The sequence below is a fragment of the Anolis sagrei genome, chromosome 1 (genome assembly GCF_037176765.1).
Source record: "Anolis sagrei isolate rAnoSag1 chromosome 1, rAnoSag1.mat, whole genome shotgun sequence".
Taxonomy (NCBI): domain Eukaryota; kingdom Metazoa; phylum Chordata; class Lepidosauria; order Squamata; family Dactyloidae; genus Anolis; species Anolis sagrei.
In genome coordinates, this window is record NC_090021.1 from 42,288,293 (window position 1) to 42,300,581 (window position 12,289).

The window sequence follows — 12,289 nt, forward strand, 5'->3', positions numbered from 1 at the left end:
AACTATATTGACCACATGATAGCATAAAACCATCAAGTTGGAAGAGATCACAAGGACTATCAAGTCCAAGGGCCAGGCAGGTTTTTGTAAAGTACTCCCAACAGATAGCTATCAAGTCTCTGTTTAAAAACTTCTAGAGAAGGAGACCTGATCACACAAGTGGTTTGCTGTGCACTGACAGCAAGTCCTTTTGGAGTTCTGAATCTGAGTTTATGACAAGATCGTAAGTAATAGTTTATCTGAATACCTGAAAGTTCCCTGAGATATTCATGCAATTTTTAGGATCCTTGGGGGCATGTGATTCATTGCTATTCATTAGGGTACTATGGGAACAATTTTTTCTTTGTGTTTATGCAGTTTAGAGGAAGAATCCTTAAGGTGAATAAAACCTGAACAATTCCTTACAAAATATTCCAAAATGTCTTAGAATTTAATGAAAAAGTAACTCGAAGATGTGATTCTTTACAGCAACAGAGTAACTTTGTTTCTACTTCTTCCATTACAATTTCAGATGTAATTCTATAAAAGGTATATTTATTACAGGCAACTTTGGTAGTTGTTATATGTTACTTCAATATAGCGTAGCCCACCAGGGGCTCCTTATATTATTTTGCTTTTTTCTGAGACCCCAAAGAAGTGAGCTTGTTAACATACTTGTTCACAATACATAGCTGGCAAGCATAACTTCCCATTGTGAATCTTAAGGTGTGTGGCATTTCTGTTAACTTACCTTTTTATTATGGCTCATTTGCTTTTGGCTTGGCATTTTGTATTCAGGTATAAGCAGAATAAAATAATGTGGTTCTTCAGTTGTGAAGAATGCAGAAGCATATAATTAGCCATGGATTTTAAAAAAGCTGTGTGATTCTTTGCCATTTGACACTTCTGGTTATTTTAAAGGACAATACAACTATTAGTAAATGTTTGTGCCCTTTAGTGTTCATCAGACACACAGAGAGTTTGTGTTCCAGTTTCTCAACCTAAATAATTGAATTTAAGCCATCCACTAATGTTACAAAGACAAAACAAAATAAGTAAGTACCTAATTTGTGTGTGTATGTGTTTTTAAAAATTACCACATCAATATTAATTATTACCATAAGAGAGGTAGCAAACAGGTATTGATTTTCAAAATTCGAATAGCCCCCCCCCCCCCCATTTCAAGTCGGAAAGATTCGAGGGAGGGGTAGTTCAGAATTCTGAAGTTTCATTATTATTTTGGTAAGATCCATTCCATTATGATGGTGTGGAAACTTTTGAGGCTTGTTTCTCTGTCATTTGTATGGCTATCAAGATTAAATTTGTCACACTTGTAGGTCACATTTATGACTGTATGCCTGCCAACGTTTTGGTCAACATATGCAGGGTGTCAATCCTGCAAGGTTTCAGAAAGATTTGGTCACCCACTGATTTTTCAGATTTTTAAAAAGATTTAACAAGTTTTTTTTTTAAAAAAACTACAAGGGGGATGCCCTTGAATATCTCCGCAGTGAAACATCATATGCAGGGTGTCAATCATCCAAACCTTTCTGAACTAGGATTTTATTTTTAAATTAGGATTTTGTTTTTCAATTTAAGCACCTTGGGTGACTCATACTCCCTCAGCCTGAGAGGCTTGAAAAATAAATAAATGAATGAATGAATGAATAAATAAATACATATTATGGTTATAAGGATGAAACTTGCTGCAGTTGTAGGCAACATTAACCACTTTAAGCCTGCCAAATTTCATACTATTTCAGTCATCCACTAATTTTTAGGAAAAAAAATAAGTTTTTATAAATAATTTAAAATTAAAAAGTTACAAAAGGGATCCCCTTGAATTTCTGCATAGTGACACAGCATATTCTTTTTTAAAAAATTATTGTCATTTGGCAGATGGTACAGAGTGACAAAGACAAGGATGAACAGACTGGAGGATAGTTTTTATCCTAGAACTGTAGCTATGTTGAACTCTGATTTTGCACTGATGTGCCATTGGGGGCTGTGTGGTGGTAGGGTGTGTGTGTGTGAAGGGATGGTTGCATTATTTTGTGTTGTTTGTGGAGGAAGGCATGTAATTTTGTTGTGCAATAGTACAATGATGAATAAAGCTATTCTATTCTATATTATAACATGAGCTGGGCATCGGTCCTGCAAGGTTTCAGAAAGATTCATTTATTTTCTGATTTTTAGGATTTTTTTTTCAATTTAACCACATGCAACTAGGGATGGTATCTCCCTGTCTGTTGAGTAGAGTTGTGCTGATTGGACTTTGGGAGACCCTTTAAACTCCCAGAATTCTATGATTCTATAAGCAGCTCAATAAAATAGTGAAGAGAGACATCAAAGATCCAAATAGTTAAACAATGGTATTCCCCATTGTAACCTGTGGATGTGAGAGCTGGAATATAAGGAAAGCTGAGCAAAGGAAGATAGATGCTTTTGAATTGTGGTGTTGGAGGAAAATTCTGAGAGTGCCATGGACTGCCAGAAGATCAAACCAGTCCATATTCCAGGAAATAAAGCCCAACTGCTCACTAGAAGGAAGAATATTAGAGGCAAAGATGAAGTACTTTGGCCACAGAATGAGAAGACAGGAAAGATTGGAGAAGGCACTGATGCTGGCAAAAATGGAAGGAAAAAGGAAGAGGGGGCAGCCAAGGGCAAGATGATATCGTTGAAGTGATTGGCTTGACCTTGAAGGAGCTGGGGGAGGTGATGGCCAACAGGGAGCTCTGTCATGGGCTGGTCCATGAGGTCATGAAGAGTTGGAAGCAATTGAATGAATAAACAACATAAGCATAGTCTGGATGGCCATCTGTCAAGAAGAATTTAATGAGGTCTTCCTTTTGGGCAGAAAGGAGTTGGAGTGGATGGCCATCGGGTTCTCTTCCAACTTTATGAGTCTAATAATAATAGTAATAATAGTAATAATAGTAATAAGAATAATAAAGATAGATAGATAGATAGATAGATAGATAGATAGATAGATAGATAATGGAATAGTAATTTCATCTTGTTGCTTAGCAGTATGGGGTGGGACTGTATGGCCCTTAGGGTCTCTTCCAACTGCACAAGTCTAATAATAATAATAAAATAGAATAATTATAATAATAATAATGATAGATGATAATAAATAATAATGTATAATAATATAATAGTAATTCCAGGCATGCTTGATAGTGTTGACTCATATCATCCAGTACAAAGTAGATAATGTGGAATATCTGCTTTGATAATCTGGATTATATGGCAATGTCAAAGAGGCCTTGGTTATGTGTGCTGGGGAGAGAGGATTCTTGAGGAGTAAATCTCTGGTGATGATTTCCAGGCTTAGCGAGATATGACTAGTAGGGTGTCATAGGGTTCTCTCTTGGGCCAGTGCTATTCACCATCTTTATAACTTGGATGGTGGAATAGGCTATCAAATTTACAGGTGACATCAAATTATTTTAAAAATGCCTGTTTAGTATCTCTCTTATGGCCACCTTTGATACTGGTGATATTTTTTAAAAAAACCACACACACAAATTAGGAGGAGTAACTAGTACCTCAGAATCCACATTCAAAATGCTTTAACAGATTGGAAAGTTGAGTAAAAACTAACAAAATACATTTCCAACCCTGTGATTCTATGAACTCACCAAGATCATGCTAACAAAGATCTTTAAATGTATGTTGATAATCAAAATGAAAGTAAACACACACTCCTTTGATGTAGAAAACCTAGGAATGTGGTATACAAATAGTAACAACAAGGGAAATCTGAGTTTCATTGGTACAAAGTGGACCACATAAGGAACAAGCAGTTTTAAAATAATAGGAGAAGAATAACAGAAAAATAAAATCTAAGCAAATATATTTATCTGTTCCAGACAAAAGGCAAAGCAGCAGTCTTTACTTTCTAGCAATTCCAATAACTTCAGAAATTCACAGTGGGAAACATCTACCACAGATTCTACAAGTTTGTAATCATAAATTCACCATGGGTCAATCCCTTTAGTTCATAAGATCATAAGGCTCCCTGTGATCATCATCTTTACATAGTAAAAGGTTCCAAGCATAATGATGGATATCTAACCACAGATTAGTTGTTTAAAAAACATACCAGCACTTTGCCCAGTGCAAAAAGTCATTACAAAAACAGAGATTGAACTGGAGGACAGGTAAATAATGTTTATCCAGATTAACTAAAAGAAAATAAACTTCAGAATATGTAAAGGCTCTGAGATGAGGATGCAAAAGAGAGACACTAAGTACTAGACATGAAGCATTACAAAATGCCCTTGTCTCTTAGCGTAGTCCAGAGTAAGCAAACAGATGAGCCTTCAAGCAAACAAATTATCTTTCTATTTACCCCTACGTGGGCCACAAATCTCTCTGAAGGAGACTAACACAGTAAGACCCATAGTCCAAACACTGGGAGAATGGAAATCTCTCAAACAGGCAGGTAGCTGATTCCCTGATATGGTTCCGCAGAATCATCGAAATACGAGTTAGCTTCCTTGATCAAATCAATGCATCCATAATGTGGTTTTCTCATTCTCATCCACTACAAGAAACTAATGTCTTGCCCAGTGAATAACATAATTTCACACTATGTCCAAATAATAACAATAATAATGTTTACTGTGTCATACTGTGTTTTGTGTCAGAATAATAATAATCATCATCATCATCATCATCATCTTTATTTATAACTCCCTGAAAAGACTTGCGCCAGCTTACAATATAAATAAATACAATGAATAATATATGAAAAGTAAAAATAAACCAGATAATAGCATGACAAATCAATATAAAAACAAAACAAATCAAAATAAATAAATTAAACAATAGGCAGTATAAAACATTAACTATAAGATAAATAAAAGTTAAATAAAAACCAAAATACCTGAGTCAAAATATATCCATATCACAAAGACCTCATCCACATTAAGGGGGTGTTAACTAATCATTTCCAAAGGCATGTTCGAACAGTCAGGTCTTCAAATCCTTCTTAAAAGTCATGAGGGTGGTTGCTTGTCTAATCTTCTTGTTTTATTTATCTTCAGATCTGATTTCCTCTAGGACTCAGGTATTTGTCTTTTTAGTCATCCATGATACCAGTAGAACTTTCCTTCAGCACCACTCTTCCAACCTCATCAGATGGGGGAAGAATTGACGGCATGCTCCACTTAACCACCCCTTTAACACAGAGCACCGGTTCCCATTACACGATGCACAAGTACATCAGGTGGGGCTCCATGCTTGAAGGGGCAGTGAAGTGCAGCATGCTGCCATGGCAGCAACACAGGAGGCTTCCCGTGTTTTGCCAGGAACAATAAGGGGAAGCTGGATGGTCAATGTGCCTTTTGTATGATGCTCAGTTGGGTGAGTTGGTTGACGTGGGGCATGGGGTGACGGGTTCTCCCCCTGTCCCCCATCATGCATGATGCATGGTGAATCCAGCAGCCTTTATGACAAGGTCTTTCTACACTGCTCTAGGATCTATCATACTACAATGCTTTATTAAAGATGTAAAACCATAAAAGCCGACATTACAATCTTTTTCAGGCTGCATACTATAAACTCTTGTTTCTCCATTTAGTCTGCTAATGTAGCAACGTGTTCTTGAAGTATAAGTGAAAGAGCAATATATTATCCTTGGCTTTCCTGCTCTACTAATACCAGAATCCTCAGTGAGTACTATGAAGAGTGTGCTACATATTCACCTCCCCTAAAATAGATGAAGAATCAATTCAGCTATGGTCTCAGAACAAGGTCTTTTGAAGCAATTATAGTTACATGGCTTTTCATTGGCATTTTTTCTTCCCTCCCCTTTTTTTTGGGAAGCATTGAAATGTAGATATATAAAATGAACAAACTGTTTAACAAATTTCAAGGTTTTCAGTGAGAGTAGATTATATAGGAGACTAATTGTGAATACAATCAATGCTTTGAGGCATGGCAAAACTATTTCCCTTCTTGCGTTGTAATGTTGGCAGCTTCAGTACACTGTCCATAGTAGGAAAATTAAGGTGGTGGTGTTGGGGGGGGGGGGGGGTTGCTCCTTTTCTCATAGGGTGAAATGTTATCACTTTCTCCATTGACTTTCTCTGTATCCCATTGCATTTGATTTCCACCCTTCTTTCAAGTAATGAGACTTCAACTGCCACCCTTTTAGTGAATTATAATGTCCAATCTAGAATATTGTAACGCACCTTTTGGATTGGTGTAGAAGTCAACTACAAAGACCACATCTTCTATAAAACTCACATTTGAAGTGACCCCCCCCCCCCCAAGCAACATGACTATTTTTGTGTTGCTGGAGAGCAGGAAGATTTACCGCTCCTTTCCTATATGTCAGATGTCCCCAAACTAAGGCCAGATGTGGCCCTCCAAAGTCATTTACTTGGTCCCAACCCTGAACTTTAGACTTAGGGTCACCCTAAGTCTGAAATGACTTGAAGGCACACAACAACAACCCTAATTAACTTGACTATCTCATCAGCCAAAATTGGGCCCATACTTTCCATTGAAAGTAAGTTTATGTTGGTTAAAATTGAAAATTGTTTAAAAAGATAAGTTTATGTTGGTTAACATTGGTCTTCATTTTAAATATTGTATTGTTCTTTCATGTTTGTTTGAGAGGTTTTTGCACTACAAATAAGATATGTGCAGTGTGCATAGGTATTCATTCATGTTTTTTCCCCAAATTTTATTCCGCCCCCTAGAACACTGAGGGACTCTGAACCAACCCTCAGCTTAAAAAGTTTAAGAACTCTTGCTGTAGGTTGATATCCTGCAGATCCTTTGTACATTCTTAGTATTGCCTTACCAGGTGATCCAGTGGCAGTGAATCACCATGGACTGAAGAATGGAATTCAGAGGATTGTGCTAATGGCAAGGGTTGTATTGTCCTGTATACTATGATCATACAATATCTAGGTGTCTAGTCGGTACTTTTCTTTTTTCTTCTTTTTTTTCACTCAAATATGTTTGGATCAATAAATGGGTCTACTGGAATTATGGCATTGGCCATATTAGAAATGCTGTGGCCCCCCAGAATTGAAATGTTTAGCAACAGAATGTTGCAATATGGCTCCTTGTGCAGATCAGTGGTATGTCCCCTTTCCTGCCGATTTCTGCAAATTTTGACATTGGTGGAATTACACATTATGTCTTGTAGATCATGCACTGAATGTGATTTTCCTGCTTCTTAGCAGGAGGTTGGATTGTATGGCCCACGAGGTCTCTTCCAACTCTGTGATTCTATGATTCTATGTTGTGTTTAGTGTGGGATTTTACTCTTAAAAGTTGTATCTTTTGCACATATATGCACAATGATGTGATACTGGGTTTTTCAGTTGGTAATTTTGTTGCAGTGCACACTAGTATTTTCTCTGTAGAGTACATGGCTAATGGAAAGCAATGATGGGAATTTTATTAATAGCTCTAGCAAGACATGGTGAATTAGCTATTAGGGGGTAGCTGTCTTTGAATATATATAGGAATTGCATTCCAAAGGTCTTTCTTTTGAAAAGTTTGAACAATCATTCTAAATGTCAACCATGGATAGTGGGTGAAGGAGTATTCATCAAGTGGAACAAGAGAGATTTTAATTACAGCCTTTTTTCTGTCTTTTTGTAGAGCAGCCTTCTCCCACCTAGTGGACTCCAAATATTCTAATGAAAAGCATTCATTCTCTCTAGTCAACGTAGCCCAATAAATAATAATTATTATTATTATTATTATTATTATTATTATTATTATTTCTTACCCACCTCTCCTCATGACTCAAGATGGGTTACAAAACAATTTAAATACATAAAAACAGCAAAAACATTAGAGTTACACACACTAAAATGTAGCTCCATAAAAGATACATACCAAAATGTATCTCTATGAAATACATATTAAAACAGACAAAACAGAGATTAAACAAAGGATATGCATTAAAATTCAGGTTTATGTTTAAAGACTGTCTGGGTAGGCCTGCCAGAAGAGGCAGGTCTTCACTTGTGTTATAAATTCTGACAGCTGATTTAGCTGTCGAGCTCTACTGGCAGGTTGTTCCACAGCCTTGAGGCAGCAGATGAAAAGTTCCTCTGGGTGGTGGTTGCCAGTCAGGTTCTGGCTGGTTGGAGCAGACACCCCCAAGAAGACCAGAGTGTGTGGGGTGGATTGTACAGAAGAAGGCGATCCTTTATGTAACCTAGACTCAAACCATATAGGGCATTAAAGGTCAAAACCATCACCTTGTACTTTGCCAGTTGGCAGCGAGTGGAGTGACTTTAGAATAGGTGTAATAAGCTCACTCCTAGATGTTCCTGTAACCTATCTGGCTGCCGTATTTTCAACCAGTTGGAGTTTCTGAGCTCGGTACAAGGGTACAAGGGTGTAAAGCGCAATGCAGAAGTCCAACCTTGAGGTTACCAGTCGGTGCACTACCATCTTCAGGTCCTCCAAGTCTAGAAAGGGGCACAGGTGGCAGATCAGTCAAAGCTTATAGCAAGCACTCCTGAGCATTGTATCTACTTGGGCTGACATTTGGAGAGACGGATCCAGGAGCACTACCAGGCTAGAACACAGGGGGGATGTAACCCCATCCAGAACTGGATGTAACTCCATTAGGATGTAACTCCTAATGTAATTAGGACTCTTGATGGCAAGTACCTCTATTTTGTCTGGATTCAGTTTCAATTTGATTTTCTTCATCCAGCCCATTAACTCCACCAGGAAATTCAGAGGTGATACGCTATCCTTAGTTGAAGCTGTTTTTGGAGGCATGGAGAAATATATGTGGGTTCCATCAGCATACTGATAACACCCCACCCCATTCCTACAGATTATTTTTCCAGGGCTTCATTTTGTAATTATTAAAGAGCATTGAGGATAGAATGGCACCTTGTGGGACACCACATAACAGCTCCTTTTTGGAGGAGCAGCTATCACTAAGCACCACCATCTGGAACCTGCCTGGAAGGTATGACCAGAACCACTGCAGCACAGTGCCTCCGCTTCCCAGCACCTCCAGGCATTAGGGCGTATCCAAAAATTCCAGAAGGATACCATGGTTGATGGTACCACAGGCCGCTGAGAGTTCTAGAAGCACCAACAGGAACACATTCTTCTTGTTGATATTGAGACGGAGGTCATCCACTAAGGCGACCATCAAAGTTTTAACTCCATATCTTACTCTGAAGTCGGTTTGAAATGGGTCAAGGAAGTGCGTGTCATCCAAGACTGTCTGGAGTTTTAGCGCAACTGCCTTCTCAATCACCTTGTCCAAAAAAAGGAAGGCTGGACACTGGTCTGTAAGTATTAAGGTCCAGGGGATCCAGGGAGGGCTTTTTCAGCAGCAGTCTAACTACTACTGCTTCTTTTAAACAGAATGGAAAGTTTCCCTCACTGGGAGATGCATTAATAATTTGTTGTATTTGAGGTTGAACTGCATCTCCTCCCTGGATTACCAGCCAAAATGGACAGGTATCAAGAAGGCAGGGTTTTTTTTCTCTTACATGCACCAGCAGCTTGTCCACATCAGCAGTAATCACCAATTGAAACTGGTCCAGTGTAATCCCACTTACAGAGTTGCTGGATACCTCATTATTGACCTCTACTCCAATGACAGCATTTAAGTTGGTTCTTATGTGATATATTATATATGCAAAGTGGTTGTTAAGAGCATCACAGCGAGCTACTGAAGGTTCTAACAAAGGGTTCCGAGTGGAGGGCACCTCTCACCACTCTATACAGTTCAGCTGAATGTGAATCTGCAGATGCAATGCTTGCAGAGAGGAAATCTTTCTTCGCTGCAAGTATTGCCACCTCATAGGAGTGAAGGTGGCCTCTATTGCCTGGGATGATGGGAAATGTAGCACAAAATACTGGAAAGCACCAAGTTAGAGAAAGTTTCAATAGAACATTGTGTGTGTGTAAACATGAAAAAGGTGTGAAGAGAACTGCAACTTCTTGCTTCTAATATACTTATCCCAATGAATGTCCCAGTGTTTGGAGGTCTCCCTGCCCCCCCCCCCCCCAGAAGGCATTTTGAACCATTCTGCAACAATGTTTGTATATTGGTAGATTTAAATTGTATTGAAATACTTTTAATGTAAGCCCTTTTGAGCCTCCTTGCTGAGAAAAAAGCAGTGTATAAATATACACGAGTGATGATGATGATGATGATGATGATGATGCTTGGGGTTTGGGGTATTTTAATTATGTGGAAACTTTGGGTTCCAGTTTTGCCAGCCTAGCTATAATCCAATGCCATAATGACAAACCACAGGGTGAACAATTTAATACACGATCACTTGCTGAAAGTTTGGAGTGGATTCAGGAGCTCTATTTTGAATAAAACATAATGTCCATTATTACAGGAATTTCCATGGGGTACTGAGAATATCTCTTGCCCAAGCTCCACTGAAATGAATTGTGCAAAAGGTATCTTGATTGATCTCATAGAAGGAGAAAGATCTATAAAGATAATCAGATGTGCTGAACACTCTGCAACCATCATGGCTCCTGTGGCTTGTGTTTATGCAACAATACACAGTAAACAAAGAGTGCATTGCCTTTGAGGTTTCTTAATAACATGACCTGTTGTTGGAGAGTGGGACATCACAGAGCATGTTATACAGTTTGTTTGGTGTGACTTGAATAGATTTCTTTCTTTCCTCTCTGCAGGACTTCCTTTGAGTTCTAAAATGGCTCTGCAGAGTTCTTTCAACTGTTGGAATGGAATGACAATCAAGCTGGGACAGGTGTGTGACTTCACCAGAGACTGTGCTGAAGGAGAGGATGAGGGACAGCAATGCAGTGAGTATTTTCAGCATTTTTACAAAAAAAACTATCTAATGCAGAATGTGCAACTACAAACTCCTTGAAGGGCCCAAACACCACTGTTCTTGTGACTGCAAAATAAATAAATAAATCATTTTAAAAATAAAAAAGCTGCCCTACTAATGCCATCCAACAGTTTCTAAGAGATACAGAGGCATTTGCACAGTGTTTTGGGGGGTGGCCTCCCTGCCGCCTTAGAAGTTTGTTTGTTTTTTTTTTTAGAATTATGAGGCAAAAAAGCACTATCCCACAGAGTCAGACATGACTAGACTTAATGTCAAAGGGAAACCTTCACCTTTACCTATGCATAGTGACACTGGGAAGGGCAGGGGAGGAGAATTCCAGCACCATTTAATAGGCTTGTGCAATTTAGTTGGAGGGCAATCTGTTTTTTTGTACCCAAATTTTGTTAGGTACCCAGATCCATTTTCGGAGGTCTCTCGAAAATCGGCTTTTAGTAAAAATCTGTTTTCAGGTAGGCAGCCAAAAGATCAGGGAAAATCCAGCCCAGTGGCAGGAATGGGGAACTTACAAGGCTCCCCTTTCCATTCCTGAGATCCTTTCCTTTCTTCCTTTCGAGGGAGCCTGGGTTTGAAGAATGGGGTTAAGGAAGCATGAACTGCATGCTCCTGAATAGAAGGGAATAAGCCATGCCCGGCAGACACATGGCCCATTTCGGGTAAAAAAAAAAAAGAAGGCTGATACCTCGCTGTTACAGCCATCTGGAGAAACCAAAGAAGCCAAAGGAAGACGACTAGAACGGATCCATACACAAGTCTACCACTTACATACTAGCAATATCAGGTTGCTAGAATTTCTGATTAAGGGAAGGAATTGCAGGTACAATATCTAGATCCCCATGAGGGAAAAGTGTCAAATGCGGTAATAAAACTTCGACGGATTGCAGCCATAAAGTAATTAGCTTTATTTACATTATTTACACAAAGTTCAATGCGGCACAGAGCAAACGCGTCTGCTCAGGCAAAGTCATCTTGGCAAGATAGCAATTAAAACTTCTCTAATTAGTAACGGCACGCCTCTCAAATAGTTTTTTGATGACCAAAGTCCGGTATCATTGGAGGAAGTAGGAAATAATTTCACATTTGTCCTTTTAGGAAAAACTCAAACTCTGTGATCTGTTAACTCTACACATGCTAGGCAGCTTTTACAAACACATGATCACAGCTTTAAAAACATACACTTTGAAATCTCCCAATAAATCAAACACAGTAATAACAAAAAGACCTCTAGATGTTGAATGTCTCCTGAGATGAAATTCTTCTTGGATCTCTAGCACAAATTCTCCTTCCTAACACCCAGAAGTTGGAAAAGTTACTTTTTTGGGTTACTCTTTGACTTGCTTCCTCCTTTTCCCCTCACTTCCCCAATTATCTTGTCACTCTGGCTAGTATCAGTTGAGATGTTAAGCAATGAACACCATCATTTTCATGCCCATTGGACAGCACAAAATTCAGAA

General features: G+C 38.7%; 1 protein-coding gene and 1 pseudogene across 2 annotated transcripts in view; one reads left to right on the forward strand and one right to left on the reverse strand.

The window, feature by feature from the left end:
* Positions 1-9,139, reverse strand: part of LOC137095852 (POU domain, class 5, transcription factor 3-like) — a 42,252-nt pseudogene extending 33,113 nt beyond the window's left edge.
* Positions 1-12,289, forward strand: part of ALK (ALK receptor tyrosine kinase) — a 759,925-nt gene that overhangs the window by 579,799 nt on the left and 167,837 nt on the right. For both annotated transcript variants that reach the window (XM_060754129.2, XM_060754130.2), the window contains exon 6: positions 10,657-10,788. In XM_060754129.2, coding sequence (XP_060610112.2) covers positions 10,657-10,788 — 132 coding nt within the window. The remainder of the gene's footprint in view (positions 1-10,656; positions 10,789-12,289) is intronic.